A 23,575-nucleotide genomic window follows, 5' to 3' on the forward strand; every position below is an offset into this window, starting at 1 on the left:
CCCTGTGGGATCGACCTCACTCCTCATGAGTCTACTACTTGAAACGATACGTACACTTGCGTGTGCTAAATATCGCAACATGTTTTTGGCGCTGTTGCCGGGGAGTGATAGTTAATATTATTAAAAATTAAATTTTGTTCTAATTTGATTTTTCTTTCTAATTTAAGTACTAACTCTGTTTTCTCAAGATCTTATTCTGCTTTCAGGTTCAATAGTTTATGAGAAGTCAAGGTCCAATTGCCAGATTACGTGTTGATCCTGAGATAGAAAAGACCTGTAGAAGAAACAGAAGGAGGAGGAAATTGGAAAGAGCGACACTAGAGATTGAACAAGAAGAAGTCATGGCTGACAACGCCAATAATGGCAACAATGGACACAACGGAGCAGGTGTAGAAGACCAGGCTTATGGACATAACAATAATGACCGTAGCCTGAGGGACTACTTACTTCCTAACTTAACAGGGGCCCGATCCTGCATAAGGCCACCTGCTGTTGACGCAAACAATTTTGAAATCAAGCCAGCCATACTGCAGATGGTCCAATCTTCAGTCCAGTTTGGGGGACTGCCGTCAGAAGACCCAAACATGCACCTCGCCAACTTCGAAGAATTGTGCCAGACATTCAAGATGAACGGAGTTAGCGATGACGCCATCAGACTAAGGCTGTTCCCATTCTCACTAAGGGAACGAGCCAAAAGTTGGTTTATTTCTTTACCAACTCATTCTATCAACACTTGGGAGGAACTGACCCTGAAATTCCTATCCAAGCTCTTTCCTCCTGCAAAGATTGCCAAGCTGAGAGCTGATATCAATAACTTCACCCAACAGGACAGTGAATCTCTTTATGAAGCATGGGAGAGGTTCAAGGACTTACTGAGAAAGTGCCCTAATCATGGGATTGAGAAGTGGCTGCAAGTGCACAACTTTTACAATGGGTTGATGAATGAAACCCGAACACTCATAGATGCCGCTGCTGGTGGAGTTTTCATGAGGAAAAGTGCTAATGAGGCCTTTGAATTACTTGAAGAGATGGCCATGACTAACCAACAATGGTCAACAGAAAGAGGTCCATCTAAAAAAGTTGCAGGTATGTATGAAGTGGATGCTATTACCAAGTTGACAGCTCAGGTAGAGGCCCTAACAAAACTAATAACTGTTCAAGTAAAACAAGCTCAGGTGGTTTGTGAGCTATGTGGAGGTCCTCACCCCTATGAGGAATGTCCGGTGGATGTGAATAGTTTACCAATGGATCAAGCAAAAGCCATTGGAAACTATGCCCAAAATAATAATTATGGGCGCAACCAGCAGGCGTTCTACCAGCAGAGAAATCAGCCCCAACAAAACCAACAACAGCTGCAACAACAAAGTCCTAGTGGAGGATCCAATATTCAAGATGATTTATTGCTCCAATTCATGATGGAGACCAGATCCTCTATTAAAACTCTAGAAACTCAGATGGAACAATTGGCTACTCAAGTGGCAAAATAAGCTCAAGAAAATTCACCTAGCACTAGTGAGGTAAAAGGACAAGAGCAATGTAAGGCAATCTCCTTGAGGAGTGGAAAAAGTTATGATGGCCCGAGCCAAGCTAAGCCAGAGAATGAAGAAGATGAACATCCAGCACCAACAACAACAAAGAAGAAGACTACTGACAGTCTTCAACAAAAAGAAACTCCACCACCCATCAGCATTGACCATCACATCAAAATTCCTTATCCTCAAAGACTTCAGAATAATAAGATAGATAAACAGTTTTCAAAATTCCTTGAAATATTCAAGAAACTGCATATCAACATCCCATTCATAGAGGCTTTGGAACAGATGCCAACTTATCTAAAGTTCATGAAAGATATCCTATCTAAGAAAAGAAAGTTGGAAGAATTTGAGATGGTGGCACTTACTGAAGAGTGCAGTGCGGTCCTGCAAAAGAAACTACCACCCAAGCTAAAATATCCGGGTAGTTTCAACATCCCATGCTCAATAGGGGGTTCTATACAAACAAAAACTTTGTGTGATCTGGGAGCCAGTATCAACTTAATGCCCCTATCAATGTTCAAAAGATTAAAATTAGGGGAAGCCAAACCCACAACAGTTACTTTACAAATGGCAGATCGGTCTTTGACTCATCCTCGGGGTATAATTGAAGATGTCTTGGTAAAGGTTGGTAAGTTCATCTTCCCTACTGATTTCTTAATACTTGACATGGAAGAAGATGAGAATATTCCTATCATCTTGGGAAGACCATCCTAGCAACGGGAAGAGCATTAATTGATGTACAGAAGGGGGAGTTAAAGTTGCGTGTTCAAAAAGAAGAAGAGACTTTCAAAGTATTTGCTGCAACTGAAATTCCTACTTGTTGTCGATTGGAAGTTGTAAAGGATGGTCAAGAAGTCACTACCAACAAGACGAAAGGGAAGTCTAAAGAACGATTTCGAACTGTTCGACGACGTATGAAAAGAATGTTGTGTGGGAAATATGAAGGTGACTCTCAATCTAAGGAAAGCTTTAAAATTTGCAACATTGGAGGTCAGTTTTCTTCGTTTGGCACAAAGGCCCTCATGGATGCGAGAGGTGGATTCTACCCACCACCACCTCCACCGCCATACTGATGTGGCGCTCAGGTAAGTTTCCTTTCCTTTTTCTTTAATGGCACATTGGGGACAATGTGTCACTTTAGTTTGGGGGGGGGGTGACTTAAATTTTTATTTCATTTTAGTTTTTAGTTTTCAGTTTTTATTGTTTTGAGTCAATTTTCGTAATATGAGTCAATTTAAAAGTAGGTAGATAGCATGATTTGAAAAGTTCATTTATTTTTCGAAAAATCCGTGTGCTTGGTGATATAACACTCTTGACTAATTTCAATTTTATACTTAAAAGAACATGGAATCATATTAAGTAATTTTCTAGTAATTGAATTGATTTATGTGTGCCAATTTGATATGTGGAAAGTTGTTTGAAATAAATTCTAGAACTTGCTTGCTTGCTATTTGAGGCGAAATAATAAATTATGCATGACTAGGAAAGTGATTTAGGCAATTTTAAGATCGATTGTGCCTTTCAAGCCATCCCTTAAATTTTATCCTATTTACCCTTTTTGAGCCTTAACCTATACTTTGTTATACACATATGAGCCTATAAAAGATAAACCCTAAATATCCAAAATATTTAACCCTAATTATACCATAAGTAGATCTATAGTTTGGGGGAATTTGGATGGAAAGTTTGTTGTATGTGTGTGAAAAAAAAATGTGAAAATTGAGAGAATATAAAAAAAAAAATTGATTGGAAACAACTTGAAAAAAGAAAAAAAGAGAAGAAAAAAAAACTGACAATCATTGTCAAATCTAGAGAAAAAATAAATAAATATAAAGTTGTTACAATTTTGTTGAAAAAAAATTAATTAAATATCTCTCAAGTAATTAGAAAATAGGGTATTGAGAATGTGTGAAAAATATTTTGGGTGACATGATTGGAAAAGCTTATGGTATATACAAGCCTAAATGACCATTTCAACTACCTTTACCCTAAGCCTAACATTACAAGTCTAGAAAGACCTTCTGATTCTTGGTTGTGCATTAATCTATATTAGTGGAGAATAGTAAGTATTGCAAGCATATGGAATTCTGGGTTAGTGGAATGATGATTGTAATTGGCATGCATAAGGTGGTTTAATTGTTAGTTAATTGCATTATATGGTTTTATGAGCTAAATGAAAATAAATTGAAATCTGTCAAGGGTGTAATTGAACTGAAATTCTGGATTATATGGATAAGTGAATTTTTTCATAATCATGTTATTGAAGCTACTTGAAAATTACCCATGTTTTGAAGATTGACTTGTTTAATGTTTATTTAGTGTTTTACTCGAGGACGAGTAAAAGCTTAGTTTGGGAGAATTTGTTAGGTTATTTTTAGTATTAATTTTAGATTAAGTTTAGTATATTTTTAATTGAGTTTTAATCATGTTTGGAGCATTTTTACGCTAGTTATCTTTTATTTTTGCAGATTTAAAATAGAAGAAGATTAGAAAAATATCAGAGAAAAAGATGGGGAAAAAGATAAAAATATCTCACAAATATCATGATATTTAAAATAGAGAAAATTGTGCAAGAAAATAAAGCTGAAACTTCAAGCCTGAATTCAACGGTGTTTTGATTAGATTTTGGAAAAAATCAAAACATGAAAGTTCTATATCTCTCTTTTATCTTTCCGGAACATCTTGAATCGTTCAATTTCGAGCAATATTGAGAGAGTTATGGTGCAAATACTATCAGTCAATGCAGCAGAAAAAAATATCTCGTTTGAGGTTTCCCAAAAATTTAAATTCGAGTGGGAATTTGAATATTGCGTTTTTTCCATATTTTTAGGCCTTCAATGCCTATATAAAGGGAAGAAGGGAGTTGATTTCATCAAGCAATTTCAGAGAGAAAGAAAGAGAGAATTCAGATACAGAGTGGAGAGATCAACTGCAATATTGGAGACATACTGCTTAGGGTTTTCAGCATTCTTCTTTTCTTCTCTTCTCTATTTTCATCTCTTTTCTTTAAAGTTAATATGTGTAATTGTGCTTCAATGAACATGTGTAGCTAAACACTTTAATTAGGGTTAGATGGAGATTGTTTTATGGTTTTAATATGATTTATTTTCCCCCTAATTTCTGTGTATTCTATTTTATTTGTGCTTAATTACTTTTAATTGTCTGGCCACCAATTAACTGTTTATGATTTTTATGCGAGATCTGAGAAGTGAGTGTCAAATATGCTATAGTAGAATAGAACTGAATTTCGATATAGGACGAGAGTACCTATATGGTTTAGATAGCTTATAGGGTTTCTGTGTTTAATGCCTGTTGCATGTTAAATTTATCACGAGAGTAGAAAGTTTACATGTAATTGAGGTTTATATATCTGAGAAGACTATAAATTACCTTAGTAAACCTGCTATTGCATAGGAATTAATATTTGGAAAATAATCATATTAAGCCATATTCAATAAAAACAATTGAAATCGACACCCTAGTTTTTATTAACTTTCAATTTTCTTGAATAATTGTTTCTTACTAGTTTCTTATTCTTAATTCTTTCTTTATTTTTATTTAACCAAATAGAAGTAAAAGTTTAAATTTAACGTACTTACCTACACTCCCTGTGGGATCGACCTCACTCCTCGTGAGTCTACTACTTGAAACGATACGTACACTTGTGTGTGCTAAATATCGCAACACATAACAGGTTGATTTCCTTAAAATCCTCCCACTACGACAAGGTATCGTGACTTGTTGCCTAAGAACATAAGTGTTATTGTCCTCATTAATTGTGTCAATACAACAGAGGCAGTGGGACCATCTTATATAGAATAAGATGATAGAACACCATGGAATCAAATAATATCTCCTCTACTTTGCCACTGTATTTTCAGATATAGTCATATTCTTAGAAAAATAGTATCTATTGAAACAAATACTTTTTTATCTTAATGACCACAGGATGGTCCACCCCTAATCACTTACAATAGCGATCAAACATGCAAACCAAAGTTAACAGTTCTAGCTTTTCTTAAGTTTACGATCAGGTCATCCATAAGTCTAGTAATGGTTTACACTAAGTACATAACCATCCTATCATTCTGAAATTTTTCTATCACTAGGATATTTCCGTAGAAGGACTTAAGCAACTACTAGTAACTAATCATAAACCTTATACTATCATCAATATGCAAATTGAATTTCTAGGGAAGATCTTTAACCACTTACCTTAATGTTTTTTTTAACATTGCTTGAAATTCATGAAATTCTCAAATATTTCAAATTTCTTTGCATAAGGTAAAATCTAGAGTGATCGTCCAAAGAATTTAGCGATAACTCATATCCACCCCTGAACGTACATCCATTGTTCAAATATAAATGATCTTACTTTCAAGTAGATTTAGGTATATTTTCTCTTTGCATAGAATGATCTTGTCAATATTCAAATCATCTTCATCTTCTACATCTAAAAAAATCAAACCCTCTTCATCTTCATATCACCATATCATCTTCTTCATTCTCTAATATTCATCGTCCGATCCTCTTTAAGGTCAGACCACTAGTACTGCCGCCTCCTCTCCTCCGCCTGAGACGTCGCCAGACCACCACCCGTCGCCATCCTTTAGGTAATATTATTTTATCTCTCATACTCTTCTCTTTAATATATATTATTTTGTATATATATTTTATTTAAATTCTTGTATCTATACATAGTGTGTGTATTTATATTGGAGCCACCACAAGCAACTCACACGATCTGCTCATATATAGGAGTCGTCACACTGTTAGTTTTTTTTCTTATACTTATTCATTATATGTAAAAAAAATTAATTTGTAAAATATATAATGTTTATAATATAAATATTAATATTTTGAAAATGTTCTGTGTGATTATATGTGATTTTTTATTTTTTAAATGTATAAATTGTTTGATTTATTATGAAAATATGTAATTTTTAAAAATCTGTGATGTATTTGAAAAATTTTGGAGTGTTTAGAACAGGTTTTAAATTTTTTGGTTAGGTTAAAATATAAATGTTATGCTGCTGAAATTTTGTTAAAATTTTGAGATAATAAAAAATTATGTTAATTTAATAATTTACAATAAGTTAGTAATTTTTTCTTTTAAAATAAACAAGTTATATTTAAAATGAGAAATTATTTAAATTAATAATTATTTAAAAAATTTAATGAAATTAAGTTTAAATTAAGTAATTTAACTATTTTTTTTTGTATATTTTTTAAAAAATAATAATAAATAATTAAATGATTAATGAATAAATTTAATTAGTTGAAAATATGTAATTAATAATTGAATAAGTAATTAATTTAATAAATAATAAATCCTTACAATAAAAAGAATTAATAAATAATTTAATATTTAATTAAAATAAAATAATTTAAAAATTTAAATAAATAATTTTGTTAAAATTTTGAGATAATTAAAAAAATTATGTTAATTTAACAATTAATAATAAGTTAGTAATTTTTTAAAAAATATTAACAAATTATATTTAAAATGGACAATTATTTAAATGAATGATTATTTAAAAAATTTAATGAAAGTTATTCGAAAATTAAGTAATTTAACTAATTTTTTTGTATATTTTTTGAATAATAATAATAATAAATTATTAAATAATTAATAAATAAAATTAATTAGTTGAAAATAAATAATAAATAATTGAATAAGTAATTAATTTAAAAATTAATAAATCCTTATAATAAAAAGAATTAATAAATAATTAGATAAATAATTTAATATTTAATTAAATAAAACTAATTTAAATAATTTAATATCCTTACGATATAAATATTATTAAGTTAATATTTCAAATAAAAATTAAAAAAGTTTCATAAAATGACATAAGATTACCTTTAGTTCAACTAGTACATAAAATTATAAAATTCTTGTCACACTAGTCAATTTGATTATAATTTATTCAATGTAAATTTTTTGGTAGATGACAATAGATAAGACTTGGGTGACCATCAGAAATCGTGAGGATCCAGCTTAGTGGGAAGGTCTCCAAGTCTTTATGGCGCTTACGTCTAAACACAAAGATTGTGACAGAAGAATTTTTTGTCCTTGTGTTAAATGCAAGAATACCAGATTGTATCCTTTGAATACTGTGGAGGCACATATCTTTACAAAGGGTTTTGAAAACATTTATGAGAGGTAGATTTACCATGGAGAGCCGAATGAACCTGTCGAGGCTAACATCAATGTCGATGCGGATGAAATGGTTGATGTCGTTGAAGATTTTTTCCCTCTTATAAATGATGATGAGGAAAGAGCTATTGATGATGGCATTCAGAGGGGTCAATATTATGATGATATATTTGAGGAGATTGAGGCAGAGTTGTACCTTTGTTGCGATTGGATATCCTCCCTCAACTTTATAGCAAAGTTGATGCACACGAAAAATTTGGAAAAAGTACCAAATTATATCTTTGATGAATTGTTCAAGTTGCTGAAGTTTGCATTTCCGAAGGAGAATAAAATTCCTCCAACACAGCATGAGGCTAAGAAGAAACTAGGAAAAAAAGTAGATGGATTAATGAGAACACAAGCGGAAAAAAAGTAGCACATAAGGTGATGCGCTACTTTCTGTTGACTCCTCAATTGAAAATATTATACAGTTTGAGACATACAGCCAAAGAGATGGTATGGCATCATACTGGTTGTGTGAGAGAAAATGGTGTTATGCATCACCCTGTTGATCCTGCCGTGTGGAAAGACTTTGATAGCAGACATCTTGACTTTGCAAGAGTTCCTCGGAATGTTCGCTTAGGCTTAGCTGTTGATGGATTTAATCCTTTCGACAACATGAGCCTTTCGTATAGTATGTGGCTGTAGTGTTGGTGAATTATAATTTTCCACCTTTGATGTGTATGAAGGATAATAATTTCATGTTGACACTCCTTATTCTCGGATTGAAGTCACCTGGTAAGGACATGGATGTATTTTTAAGGCCATTGGTGGACGAGCTGAATGAATTGTGGACTATTGGTGTAGAAACTAGAGATGCTATAAGGAACTCAATGTTCAACATGCGCACAACTCTTCTTTGGACAATTAATGATTTTCTTGCCCGTAGTAGCTTGTCTAGATGGAGTGGATAGGAATATAATGTTGGGTTTTATACCCTAAATAAAACTTCATTTTAATGTAATCTTTATCTTTTAAATATCAATAGAGAAACAGAAGTATTTTCATCACTTTGTGTGTCATTTGGTTCATGTTACTATTTATAAGTTTATTTGATTCATAAATTCATCCAAATCCTTATCACATTTATGTTCTTGTTTATTGTGTCGTCAGCATAGTGGAAAGTAATCAAGATTATGTGATTAAATATATATTCCTAGATTTATCAGTACACAGAGGGTTTAGCTGATATGACAATCTACAACATAGTTTACTTGGACCTTGGATAAGTGCTATGTTCTTTCCAGGGCATTGGTTAAAGTAAAGCTTGGGTTGGATGCATGGAGTATGCATCGGAAGGGACCGATATTGAACTTTGATTCAGATATATTAAACTTACCGTAATATTTATTCTATTCAATATCACCTAGTTGATCCTAGATCAAATGATCTTAATCTTGATATGGTTAGGTTCGATCTCAAGAGTATTATACATGTTCTTTGATTTGTTAGTTAAGCCTACTTTTTGGTCAGGGTGATACGTACATTTTGGGAACATGGTAGTGCAATTGAGTGGTAGCGCTAAATATAGATATGGAATCTATAACTTCTATCTAGCAAATAGAAGTGAAATGATGATTTCCTTCGAGCTTGGCTAAACAGAGATAAATGGTTGAGTACCCATTTCAGTGATTATATCACTGAAATATCATTTATAGGTGGCTAAGTGTTTTAAGGATAAAATACATTGAAGGGTGTAGCGGTAATTTAATCCCTATACAATGTAAATCATCTATAGAGGATCATTGATTATTGGGATTATAATAATGGATAATTGATAGCGTATCTATATCGTGGAACATATAGATCGTTCTATATAACTGAGAGAGCAATTCCAAGTTCTATGAGTGGATGCAACAAGGAATTAATAAGTCAGTGAATTTACTTGGTAAGTTCTGGGTCTGCTTATTGGAAGCTTAGATATATAGGCCCATGGTCTTCATGCTAGTTCAGACAATACTACTTGTAAGACTCAGTTAATGGATTTTGATTAATCAATTATAATTTTAAAATAAGACTATGTCTATTTTATGAATTTTCACTAAGCAAGGGCAAAATTGTGAAGAAAGAGTTTCTAGGGTTCATTTGTTAATTAAGAGACTTTGATTAGTCTAATTAATAAATATATTAAATGACAATATTATTTAATAATTAATTTTTAGTTATTAAATAATTAGAATTGGTATTTAAGTGGTTAAATTAGAAAATTGGCGATTTTGAGAAAATAAGATGTGAAAATGATAAAATGGCAAAATTGCAAAGTGGGGCCCATTATCCTATACATGGCCGACCACTATGTAGTCTATTTATCATTTATTTTTTCATTATTTTAATGCCAAATAAATCTGTTGGAAATATTTTACCAGGATCTAGATTTACTAACAAGTATGTTTCATTAACATCCTAATATGAATTTCTAAAACAATGAAATAAACACATAAGGGTTTAAGAAAACCTTACATTGGATGCAGTGGAATATAATGACTCCTTCCATTCAGATCTCTAGCCCTTGATTCCTTTCTGTCGCAGAGCATCACCAAGATCTGAACCTGGATCTCTTTCTCTCCTTCTTGAGCCCGATTCTCCTTCTTGTTGATTGGATTCTTCACAATCTTCCACACTATGATTGAGATACCACTTGATGTGTGTGGGCACTCACTCTATCACTCAAGGTTCGAAAATTTAGAAGAAGAAAAGAAGAGGGAATGGTTTCGGCTATAGAGAAAGAAGGCTCAGGAAAATTTCTGAAAGTGAAATTTCATCAATCTGTTAAGTGTGAGCCATCACTATCTATTTATAGGTAACCACCTAGGTTTTGGTTAGATTTAATTAGCATTAAAATAATAGAAAAATAAATGGTAAATTCTACACTAAGTGGCTGGCCATAGGATGTGGATTGGGCCCCACTTTGTAATTTTGCCATTTTGTCATTTTTCCATCCTATTTTCTCAAAAATGCCAATTTTCCAATTTAACCACTTAAATGCCAATTCCATCTATTTAATAACTAAAAATTAATTATTAAATAATATTTTCATTTAATATATTTATTAATTAGACATATAAAGTCTCTTAATTAATAAATAAAACCTAGAATATCTTTTCTTCACAATTTTGCACTTGCTTAGTGAAAATTCATAAACTAGACATAGTCTAATTTTAGAATTATAATTGATTAATCAAAATCAATTTAACTGAGTCTTACAAGCAGTATGGTGTCAACTAGTATGGGGACCATGGGCCTATAAAACCGAGCTTCCAATAAGCAGACCCAGAATTTACCAAGTAAATCCACTGACTTATTAACTCCTTGTTGCATCCACGCATAGAACTTGGATTTGCATTCTCAGTCATATAGAACGCTCTATATGTTCCACAATATAGATACGCTATAAATTATCTATTGTTATAATCCCAATAATCAATGATCCTCTATAGATGATCTACATTGCATAGGGATAAAATTACCGTTACACCCTTTCAATGTATTTTATCCTTAAAACACTTGCCACCTATAAAAGATATTTTAGTGAAATAAAATAATCACTAAAATGAGATCTCAACTGTAAAGCCCGCTTAGTTAATTTGGAAATTAGCAGTTAATCATGATTATTTATGAAATTATTTATAGCTATTTAAATAATTTATTATACTTTTATTTATGGAATTCAGAAATGCATGGTTATGTTATTCAGTAGTTTTCATATTTTGCATTTCCGGTGTCTAAGATTTTGGAACTCCTAAGGCTTGGCTCAGTAGAAATCACAATTTAGTATGTTAGTAATTTGGGACTGGTTTTAGACATTGGGAATGTCGGGAATGGCCGGGAATTTAGAATTTCCCAAAAATACCCCTTTAGTGATTTTTATGTGATTTTAGTGTGGAGGGGCAAAATGGTCTTTTTGCCCCAATGACTTTTTGTCTTTTAGTGACTTGATTATTTGAAAAATAAGTGTTGTTTGTTTAATTAATTGGCTGAAGTGGAATATTATATGTGGCTTTGTTTCCATTTATTCATTTTTACAAAAAATACAAGTTAGAAAAATAGAATTTTCAAACACTCTCTCTCTTTCTTTCCTCTCATTTCGGCCAAGCCTTGGAACAGCAAGGAGCTGATTTCTCCATTGATATTTGCTTGATAATTCATCTCTTCTTAAGGTCCATTGCAAGCTAGGTTAGCTCTTGTTCTTCCTTCTTTAATTTCTTGAAAAAAATGATAAAAATGGTGATGCATGCATGATGTTTTTAGTTGTTGTTGCTGCTGTATGTTGTGGATATTTTCAGAGGTTTAAAGCATGTTTTTAGATGTTAATGAAGATTCTTGTAGTACTTGATTGTTAGGTTATTTAAGGTTATGGTTTTTTATGCAAAAATATGTGATTTTGATGGAAATGTAGTGAATCTATTTCTGTGTTATTGTTATTGTTTTTAATTGTTTTCAGAGGCTTAGTTAGGCTTAATTAAGTAGAATTAAGTAAGTTTGAATGCATGTTTGTGGGATTTGCTCAAGTTTGAGTTAAGAACTCAAAGCTTGAGCTCTAATGGCAAATTTTGTATATGTGGTTTCTGGGCTATTTTAATGCTTTGAAAATGTTCTTTGGGGTATTTAGAGCAGGTCTGGAAGGTTTGGTATGAATTGGGTTTGATTTGGTTGAGTTAGGAATTTTTTAAACAAATTCCTGCGAGGAACCGGAATTCCGGTTGTGCAACCGGAATTCCGGATGAGGGTCCAGTAATTCCCAGAACCGGAATTCCGGTTGGGCAACCGGTCTGCCGGTTGGGGAATTTTCAGAACCCGTGTTTTTCCTCGTTTTTATGTTTTAGGGGGTATTGCCATGCTTTTTATCGATAGGGAAACTTTTAGTTCCTAGTTTAAGTCCCCGGGAAGTGATTTAGCGTGTCACTTATAGTGTTGTGATTTTTATGGTTAAGGAGCACATGTCCGCCGCTCAGCTAAAGTTCCAGTCAGGTTGACCGGCACACCTGAATTCGGAATCCAGGTAAGATTAGTATAACAGTATGCATATGTAGATTACATGTTTAGCGTGCATGTAGGAAGCCTATTAGATTACATTAGTTAGGTATGTTGGCTTCGAACCATCCAACCCTGTCACGTCGGTACAGGCTGGAGTATGACCAGCAGCCGGAGTATGACCGGTTCGACCGATCAGGTTGACATTTGGTTGGTGGTTTCGTACTATTGACCTATCTCGTCGGTACAGGCTGGAGTATGACCAGCAGCCGAAGTATGACCGGTTCGACCGATCAGGAGGATACCTGTCAATAGTACCGTCCCTGTGAACGTTCAAAACTCAGTACCATGTTGGACATGGCAGTAGTGGCTCAGTACCGTGTTGGACACGGCAGTAGCGGGACTCAGTATCGTGTTGGACACGACAGTTAGGGTTATGATCAGGGGTATGGGCGTCTGATCATAACCGGGATTATGTATGAGTATTATTATGCTTTTCTTACTGAGTCTGTCGACTCACAGTTTTACGTTTATGTGTAGGTAAAGGCAAGGCTAAAGCTGATGGGCCGTGAGCGAGCTTGTGAAGATTGTACATGTCGGGGCGGTTAGGCCTGGAGCGTACGATCATCGGAACAGCAAGGCTGATTTTTGTAACTGGTCGCTAGGCGACATTTAGTTATTTTATGTATCAATTAAATAGTTAAATCTTTTTGTAAATGATTTTATAATCGGGATCCCGAGTCTTTTGTAATATAGTTTTATAAGTTTAATTAAAAAGCAAAATTTTAATTAATCACGTTTTTCCATAAACCTCGTTGATTAGCAACGAGCTGCACAGTATGTTTAAAAATCACGTAATACGCCTATGTTAGTTAGGGTGTTACAATTTGGTATCAGAGCCGCCAGGTTGTCTTTCCGAAGATCGTCACGACATGTACAATCATCATCAGCAGTTAGCTCGTTTCACGGCTCAGTAAGCCTTTATTGCTTTAGTAGTTTATTTTATTCAGTTATGAAAAAGAAAAGCCTGTTAGGAAGCATGTTAGTAGCCTGATAGTAGAATAGGCACATGTTTCGTTTTTAATTTCCAAATTAAGCGGCATTAGTAAGCTCTCCTTGAATACGACCTGATATGCCAACTCTTGGTTTCGCAGGCGGTTCTAATCAGATGGACGCCAGGCGGACTACCAGGAGTCAGGGCAACTCCGTAGGGTCGAACCAAGGACAGGGAGCTCAGTTTCCCCCACCTGTTAGGGGCCGAGGTAGAGGTCCCCGAGGCAGGGCTCGTGGTCGGGGTGATGAGAACCCACCACAGGCTGCCCAGGCTCCCCCAGCCGATCAGGGAGCCCAGAATTGGGAGTTACGGTTTGCGGAGATGCAAGCCCGGATCGAAGAGCAAGACCTCGAGATTCAGAGGTTGAGACAGCAGGGTGCTCCTGCAGTTCCAGTGCCCATAGTTCCAGTGGCACCTGCCCCTGCTGCCCAGGCCGAGATAGTGGTGGCGGCCCATAGATTGGAACCTCTGTATGAGCGGTTCCGGAAGCAAGCACCTCCGGTTTTCCTGGGAGGTCCGGACGTGATGAAAGCCGAGCAGTGGCTGACGGTGATCACCAAGATTCTGAACTTCATGGGTGTCACCGGTAACGACAGAGTGGTGTGCGCCACATTCCAGTTCCAGGAGGACGCTTTGGTCTGGTGGGACATGGTGTCTCAGATCCATGACGTCACCACCATGACCTGGGAAAGGTTCTAGGAACTCTTTAATGCAAAGTACTACAACGAGGCGGTCAGAAGCGCCAAGAGGAAAGAGTTTGCTCACCTGACTCAGCGAGAGAACATGAGCGTCACTGAGTATACTACTCAGTTTGATCGGTTGGCGAGGTTAGCCTCGGGAATTGTGCCGACCGACTTCAGCAAGAAGGAGAAGTATCTTGACGGGTTGAATGCCAAGATCAGGCATGACTTGATGATTACCACGGACGACAGCACCACCTATGCTCAGATGGTGGTGAAGGCACTGCGTGCTGAGGGCGCAGTTGGGTGCATGTAAGAGTCAGCCAGTACTCCGGTGAGTGGCGGAGCTCCTACCCCTCCTGCATCAGGCTATAGCAGGGGGAGTAGTGGTTCGGCCATTGATCAGAGGAAGAGAGCACCCACTGCTTCCGGTGGCTCGAGTCAGAACAAGAGGTTCCGGGGGAACCAGAACAGAGGGAGTCGTCCTGGTGGTACTGAGACCCGATTCTCCTATCCCGAGTGCCCTAGCTGCAAGAGGCACCATCGAGGTGAGTGCAAAGGTCAGGGATGCTTTCATTGTGGCATGCCCGGACACTTCAAGAGGGACTGTCCCCAGCTCCAATTAGAGGCACCGAGAGCTCCAGCGATACCCACTCCAGCCAGGGTATTCGCCATCACTCAGGCTGATGCAGATGCCAGCCCATCAGTTGTCACAGGTCAGCTTTCTATTAACAACTCGCTATATTCAGTGCTGTTTGATTCTGGGGCTACACATTCTTATGTGGCGGCCAGAGTCTTTAGTAAATTGGGTAGACCGTATGATAGATATGAATCAGGGTTTGGAACCCTGTTACCTGGCGGAGAATTGGTTATCTCCAATAGGTGGATTAGGTCTATGCCGATCAGGATAGATGGTAGAGAGTTAAGTGCTGATCTGATAGAGATGAGTTTAGTCGAATTCGATATTATTTTAGGAATGGATTTCCTATTTAAATATTCGGCGAGCATTGATTGTAAAAGGAAGATGGTGGTCTTCCAACCGGAAAGTGAGGAACCATTTGTGTTTGTTGGTTCAGTTCAGGGATCTCGGATCCCGGTGATCTCGGCTATGTCAGCTAGAGAATTGTTGCACGGCGGTTGCTTAGGGTTTCTGGCCGTGGTGGTGGACACCACTCGGCCAGATACCATCCGGCCAAAGAACATTAAAGTAGTTCAGGAATTTTTGGATGTTTTTCCCGAAGAACTTCCAGGGTTACCACCTCAGCGGGAGATTGATTTCGTGATAGACTTGGCACCAGGGGTGGAACCGGTTTCCAAAGCCCCATATAGAATGGCTCCAGCTGAACTTAAGGAATTAAAGATTCAGCTCCAAGGGTTGCTTGACATAGGGTTCATTCGGCCCAGTGTGTCACCCTGGGGAGCCCCGGTTTTATTCGTCAAGAAGAAGGATGGATCTATGAGGATGTGCATCGACTACAGAGAATTGAACAAGCTGACGGTGAAGAATAAATATCCATTACCTAGGATCGATGATTTGTTCGATCAGCTTCAGGGGAAGACGGTCTTTTCTAAGATTGATCTCCGTTCGGGTTATCATCAGTTGAGAATCCGAGAGGAGGACATTTCGAAGACGGCTTTCCGCACTAGGTATGGACATTATGAGTTTCTGGTTATGTCATTCGGACTAACCAATGCTCCTGCAGCATTCATGGACCTGATGAATAGAGTATTCAAGGATTTCCTCGATATCTGTGTGATTGTGTTTATCGACGACATCCTCGTGTACTCTCAATAAGAAGAGGAGCATGAGTTACATCTTCAGATGGTATTGCAACGGCTTCGAGAACATAAGCTTTATGCCAAGTTCAAGAAATGTGAGTTCTGGCTATCTCAGGTGTCCTTCCTAGGGCACATTGTGAGCAAAGATGGGATCAAGGTGGATCCCGGGAAGATCGAATCTGTCAGGGATTGGCCGAGACCGAAGACAGTGACAGAGATCAGAAGTTTCTTGGGTTTAGCTGGGTACTACCGTAGGTTCGTCGAAGGGTTCTCTAAAATTTCAATGCCCCTAACCGAGCTTACAAAGAAGAATCAGCGATTTATTTGGTCAGATAAGTGCGAAGCTAGTTTTCAGGAGCTAAAACAGAGGTTGATTACCGCTCCCGTACTAGCTTTGCCTTCGGACAAGGAAAAGTTCGTAGTATATTGCGACGCATCCAAACAGGGTTTGGGGTGTGTATTGATGCAAGCCGATCGGGTCATCGCTTATGCCTCCCGTCAGTTAAAGGATTATGAACAGCGATACCCGACTCATGACCTAGAGTTAGCCGCGGTGGTGTTCGCATTGAAGATTTGGCGGCATTACCTTTACGGGGAAAAGTGTGAGATCTATACCGACCATAAAAGTCTCAAGTATATCTTTACTCAGAAGGATTTGAATATGAGACAAAGGCGTTGGTTGGAATTAGTGAAGGATTACGATTGTGAGATCCTCTACCATCCCGGAAAAGCCAATGTAGTGGCCGATGCCCTGAGCAGAAAGGGTCCCGGGCAAATAGCTAGTATGGTTCAGATCTCACCTCAGCTAGCAGAGGATATGGTTAGATCCAGCATTGAGTTTGTGGTAGGTCAGCTTCACAACTTAACGCTGCAATCTGATCTGTTGGAAAGAATAAAAGTCGCGCAGATGACGGATCCAGAGTTAGTGAAGATCCGAGATGAGGTGTTGGCTGGTCAAGCCAAGGACTTTTCAGTGTCAGACAGTGGGATGCTTTTGTATAAAGCCAGGGTTTGTGTTCCGAATAGTGTGGAACTTAGAAATGAGATCTTTGAGGAGGCTCATTCTACCCCGTATTCTCTGCATCCCGGCACCACTAAGATGTACCAAGATTTGAAACCGTACTTCTGGTGGAGCGGTATGAAGAAGAATTTGGTAGAATTCGTATCGAGATGCCTCACGTGTCAGCAGATTAAGGCTGAACATCAGAGACCAGCAGGGTTGTTGCAGCCTCTAACCCTACCAGAATGGAAATGGGAAGATATTACGATGGATTTTGTTGTCGGGTTACCTAGGACCACGGGTTTATTTGATTCTATTTGGGTAGTGGTGGATCGATTTACGAAATCTGCTCATTTTCTGCCGGTTAGAACAACATTTTCAGTGGATCAGTTGGCAGAACTGTATGTCAGAGAGATAGTAAGACTTCACGGGGTACCAAAGTCTATAGTTTCGGACAGGGATCCGAAGTTCACCTCCAAATTTTGGCAAAGTTTGCAACGGGCAATGGGTACAAAGCTGAAATTTAGTACAACATTCCATCCTCAGACAGATGGTCAGTCCGAAAGGACAATTCAGATATTGGAGGACATGTTGAGAGCCTGTGTTATGGATTTTGCTCATGGAATAAGTATCTACCGTTGATAGAATTTTCGTACAACAACAGTTATCAGAGTACGATAGGGATGGCTCCCTATGAACTGTTATACGGTAGGAAATGTAGATCCCCTATCCACTGGGATGAGACAGGGGAGAGGAAATATCTAGGTCCAGAGTCTGTGCAGCGGACCAATGAGGCAATAGAGAAGATAAAAGCTAGAATGCTTGCCTCACAGAGCAGACAGAAGAGTTACGCAGATCCGAAACGCAGAGATGTTGAGTTCCAAGTAGGGGACCATGTGTTTTTACAGGTATCTCCGATGAAGGGGATTAAACGTTTCGGGAAAAGAGGCAAGTTATGCCCTAGATTTACAGGACCTTTCGAGATTTTCGAGAAGATAGGTCAAGTGGCATATCGGTTAGCATTGCCTCCAGCCTTATCAGCAGTTCACAACGTATTCCATGTCTCGATGTTGAGAAAATACGTTTCAGATCCCTCTCATATACTCAGTTATGAGAGTCTTGAGCTACGACGGACATGACTTATGAGGAACAGCCAGTGCAGATCCTAGATAGAGAGGATAAAGTCCTTCGGAATAAGACCATAACATTGGTCAAGGTTCTCTGGAGAAACAGTAAGGTGGAAGAAGCCACCTGGGAGCTAGAGTCAGATATGAGAGCTCAATATCCAGAGTTATTCAGGTTAGATTTCGGGGACGAAATCCTTTTAAGGGGGGAATAGTTGTAAAGCCCGCTTAGTTAATTTGGAAATTAGTAGTTAATCATGATTATTTATGAAATTATTTATAGCTATTTAAATAATTTATTATACTGTTATTTATGGAATTCAGAAATGCATGGTTATGTTATTCAGTAGTTTTCATATTTTGCATTTCCGGTGCCCGGTATTTTGGAACTCGGCGTTTGGCTCAGTAGAAATCACAATTTAGTATGTTAGTAATTTGGGATTGGTTTTAGACATTGGGAATGTCGGGAATGGCCGGGAATTTAGAATTTCCCAAAAATACCCCTTTAGTGATTTTTATGTGATTTTAGTGTGGAGGGGCAAAATGGTCTTTTTGCCCCAATGACTTTTTGTCTTTTAGTGACTTGATTATTTGAAAAATAAGTGTTGTTTGTTTAATTAATTGGCTGAAGTGGAATATTATATGTGGCTTTGGTTCCATTTATTCATTTTTACAAAAAATACAAGTTAGAAAAATAGAATTTTCAAACACTCTCTCTCTTTCTTTCCTCTCATTTCCGCCAAGCCTTGGAGCAGCAAGGAGCTGATTTCTCCATTGATATTTGCTTGATAATTCATCTCTTCTTAAGGTCCATTGCAAGCTAGGTTAGCTCTTGTTCTTCCTTCTTTAATTTCTTGAAAAAAATGATGAAAATGGTGATGCATGCATGATGTTTTTAGTTGTTGTTGCTGCTGTATGTTGTGGATATTTTCAGAGGTTTAAAGCATGTTTTTAGATGTTAATGAAGCTTCTTATAGTACTTGATTGTTAGGTTATTTAAGGTTATGGTTTTTTATGCAAAAATATGTGATTTTGATGGAAATGTAGTGAATCTGTTTCTGTGTTATTGTTATTGTTTTTAATTGTTTTCAGAGGCTTAATTAGGCTTAATTAAGTAGAATTAAGCAGGTTTGAATGCATGTTTGTGGGATTTGCTCAAGATTGAGTTTAGAACTCAAAGCTTGAGCTCTAATGGCAAATTTTGTATCTGTGGTTTCTGGGCTATTTTAATGCTTTGAAAATGTTCTTTGGGGTATTTAGAGCAGGTCTGGAAGGTTTGGTATGAATTGGGTTTGATTTGGTTGAGTTAGGAATTTTTTAAAAAAATTCCTGCGAGGAACCGGAATTCCGGTTGTGCAACCGGAATTCCGGATGAGGGTCCAGTAATTCCCAGAACCGGAATTCCGGTTGGGCAACCGGTCTGCCGGTTGGGGAATTTTCGATTCCCCGTGTTTTTCCTCGTTTTTATGTTTTAGGGGGTATTGCCATGCTTTTTATCGATAGGGAAACTTTTAGTTCCTAGTTTAAGTCCCCGGGAAGTGATTTAGCGTGTCACTTATAGTGTTGTGATTTTTATGGTTTAGGAGCCTGTAATCCGCCGCTCAGCTAAAGTTCCAGTCAGGTTGACCGGCACACCTGAATTCGGAATCCAGGTAAGATTAGTATAACAGTATGCATATGTAGATTACATGTTTAGCGTGCATGTAGGAAGCCTGTTAGATTACATTAGTTATGTATGTTGGCTTCGAACCATCCAACCCTGTCACGTCGGTACAGGCTGGAGTATGACCAGCAGCCGGAGTATGACCGGTTCGACCGATCAGGCTGACATTTGGTTGGTGGTTCCGTACTATTGACCTATCCCGTCGGTACAGGCTGGAGTATGACCAGCAGCCGGAGTATGACCGGTTCGACCGATCAGGAGGATACCTGTCAATAGTACCGTCCCTGTGAACGTTCAAAACTCAGTACCATGTTGGACATGGCAGTAGTGGCTCAGTACCGTGTTGGACACGGCAGTAGCGGGACTCAGTATCGTGTTGGACACGGCAGTTAGGGTTATGATCAGGGGTATGGGCGTCTGATCATAACCGGGATTATGTATGAGTATTATTATGCTTTTCTTATTGAGTCTGTCGACTCACAGTTTTACGTTTATGTGTAGGTAAAGGCAAGGCTAAAGCTGATGGGCCGTGAGCGAGCTTGTGAAGATTGTACATGTCGGGGCGGTTAGGCCTGGAGCGTACGATCATCGGGACAGCAAGGCTGATTTTTGTAACTGGTCGCTAGGCGACATTTAGTTATTTTATGTATCAATTAAACAGTTAAATCTTTTTGTAAATGATTTTATAATCGGGATCCCGAGTCTTTTGTAATATTGTTTTATAAGTTTAATTAAAAAGCAAAATTTTAATTAATCACGTTTTTCCATAAACCTCGTTGATTAGCAACGAGCTGCACAGTATGTTTAAAAATCACGTAATACGCCTATGTTAGTTAGGGTGTTACATCAACCATTTGTCTCTATTTAGCAAGCTCGAAGGAAATCATCGTTTCACTTCTAAATACCTATAGAAGCTATAGATTCCATATCTATGATTAACGCTCCCACTCAATTGTACTACCGTGTTCCCAAAATGTACGTATCACCCTGACCCAAAAGTAGGCTTAGCTAACAAATCAAAGAACATGTATAACACTCTTGAGATCGAACCTAACCATATCAGGATTAAGATCATTTGATCTAGGATCAACTAGGTGATATTGAATTGAATAGATATTACGGTAAATTTAACATATCTAATCAAAGTTCAATATTGGTCCCTTCCAATGTATACTTCAGACATTTGATACTGGTAAACTTTGCCAATGCCCTGAAAAGGACATAACACTTATCCAAGGTGTAAGTATACCTATCGCTGATTATCATGCCAGTCTAAATCCAGTGAACTGTCAAATCAGAGAATTAAACTTTCGAACATATAATCAAGATTATATTCCACTATGCTGACAACACTATAATCATTAACAAATATATATGTTCTAGACTTAATAGAATTTATAATCATGAAATAAATCATGTGAACCATGCAACATAAAATGATTTCAAATCTTTACTAATTAGTAAATCTGATTATATTGAAATGGGTTTTATTTAGGGCACAAAATCCAAAAAAAATCTAACCTTACCCTAGGTGGTTTACTGTAAATAGGTAGTGATTACTTCAAGAAAAAGATGATGCATCTCATTCCTTCAGAGAAAAACTCAAAGCCTTCTTCCTATACCTAGCTGCCACCTTTCTCTCTTCCTCTCTTCTGAAAACCGAACCCTATAGTGAGTGAGTGAGTGCCCACACACATCAAGTGGTATCTCAATCATAGTGTGTAAGGCTGTGAAGAATCCAGATTCAAGAGAAGGACATTCGGGCTCAAATCTTGGTGATACTCTGCTACAGAAAGGATACCAGGGTTAGAGATCTGAGTAGAAGGAGACATTATATTCCGTTGCAACCACTGTAAGGTATCTTATACTTTATATGTGTTTATTTCATATCGTTTTAGAAGTTCATATTTAGGATGTTAAATAACATACTTGTTAGTAAACCTAAGATCTTGGTAAAATAATTCCAACAACTGGCCTTAGAGCCATGGTAATTGATTTACTTTTAAGAAATTTGGACTTAAAACAATTTGTGTGTGATTTAGATGGTTTCATGTTGATCTGTGTGTTATTTGATGATTAATTGATGCTTGTGAGATTTTATGAAAAAATAATTGAATATTCGTTTCTGGAATTAATTTTGTTGGATATTTGGAAAAAGTTAAACAATTCACTCTTTTACAGAACTTGATTTCGATTTTATTTGAATTAGTTATGATTTTTTGAAGTTTTGAAAAAAGAGGGGTGGTGTCACCCCACGTGTGCACGCGGATGCTTGAGATTTCTCGGGTGCAGTCGCATCAGACACGCACATGTCTGAGAAATCTCGGTCTGAACGTGCTGATCTTGTCTGAAGGCTAGGATGCGCGCGCGGATGGTATGCACTGCATACCATCCGTATAGTGAGTGGGTGAGTGCCCACACACATCAAGTGGTATCTTAATCATAGTATGTATGGCTGTGAAGAATCCAGATTCAAGAGAAGGAAATTTGGGCTCAGATCTTGGTGATACTCTGTTACAGAAAAGATACAAGGGTTAGAGATGTGAGTGGAAGGAGACATTATGTAAAGACCGCTTAGCTTAAATTTGGAAATTAGTGGATAATTAGGGTTTAATTATTAAAATTAGTTATTAATTCTAAATTATTAATTTATTATGATTTATTTGAATTCAGAATGCATTTTATATGTCATATATAGAAATTTCATAATTTTGCATGTTCAGTGCCCGACAACATTGGCACGCGGTGTATGGCTTAGTTGAATCACATCTTAGTATTTTAATTTAGCGGGGCGATATAGTTAGACATTGGGAATGTCAGGAATAGTTGGGAATTTAGAATTTCCCAAAATACCCTTTAGTGCCTTTTAAACCCTTTTAGTGTGGTAGGGGCAAAATGACCATTTTGCCCCATATGCTTTTGTCTTTAGTGAGTTGAGTTGGGTTATTTTAAATTGATTTATTGGAATTATGTTGGCTGAGTATTAATTTAAAAAAGAAAAAGAAAGAAAAGGATTAAGTTAATTCATTTTACAAAAATTAAGGAAAAATCTCATTTTCACTCTCTCCTTCTCTCTCTCTTTCGAATTCACCTAGAGGCAGCTAGGGTTCTGCATTTCTTCATCAATTCAAGTAATTTCTCAGCAAATTTTAGTGATTTCAAGTTGTTGGTAAGCTTCCATCAATCCTCTCTTTAGTTTTTGAAGTTTATGGAAGTGAATTTGTGCATGTTGTGATTCTGAGTTATGTAGTTGCTGATAGGGTTTGAGGATATTTTCTGGATGTTAGATATGTTGTTTAATGTTGATTTAAGATTGTAGTGGTGGCTATTTGTTGTGTTAGCTAAGCTTTGAGCTTTGAAGCTCAAACTTGGAGCTTCCATGGTGGTTTTTGTTTCTTAGCATGTTGTGATGTTTTATTGCTTTTAAAATGTTCTTTGGGATGTGTGGAGCAGGTTTGGAGAGTTTCATGTGGATTGGGTTTGATTTGGTTGAGTTATAGAATTTTTAACCTTTCCTACACTGAATCGGAATTCCGGTTCAGATGGACCTGTAGGAACCAGAATTCCGGT

The 23,575-nt window shown here is 37.0% G+C and overlaps 1 protein-coding gene and 1 non-coding gene across 2 annotated transcripts; one reads left to right on the plus strand and one right to left on the minus strand.

Annotated features, from left to right (window-relative positions):
* Positions 1-218: 218 nt before the first annotated feature.
* Positions 219-2,608, plus strand: LOC133038240 (uncharacterized). The gene is made up of 3 exons (XM_061116330.1): positions 219-1,086; positions 1,489-2,159; positions 2,279-2,608. The coding sequence occupies exons 1-3, from the start codon at positions 219-221 to the stop codon at positions 2,606-2,608; spliced, it is 1,869 nt and encodes a 622-aa protein (XP_060972313.1).
* On the minus strand, positions 792-898 carry LOC133038655 (small nucleolar RNA R71). Its single transcript, XR_009688155.1, has one exon. It is a non-coding gene; the product is annotated as a small nucleolar RNA R71 (small nucleolar RNA).
* Positions 2,609-23,575: the final 20,967 nt, after the last annotated feature.

Source organism: Cannabis sativa, chromosome 5, assembly GCF_029168945.1.
Source record: "Cannabis sativa cultivar Pink pepper isolate KNU-18-1 chromosome 5, ASM2916894v1, whole genome shotgun sequence".
Classification (NCBI taxonomy): Eukaryota; Viridiplantae; Streptophyta; class Magnoliopsida; order Rosales; family Cannabaceae; genus Cannabis; species Cannabis sativa.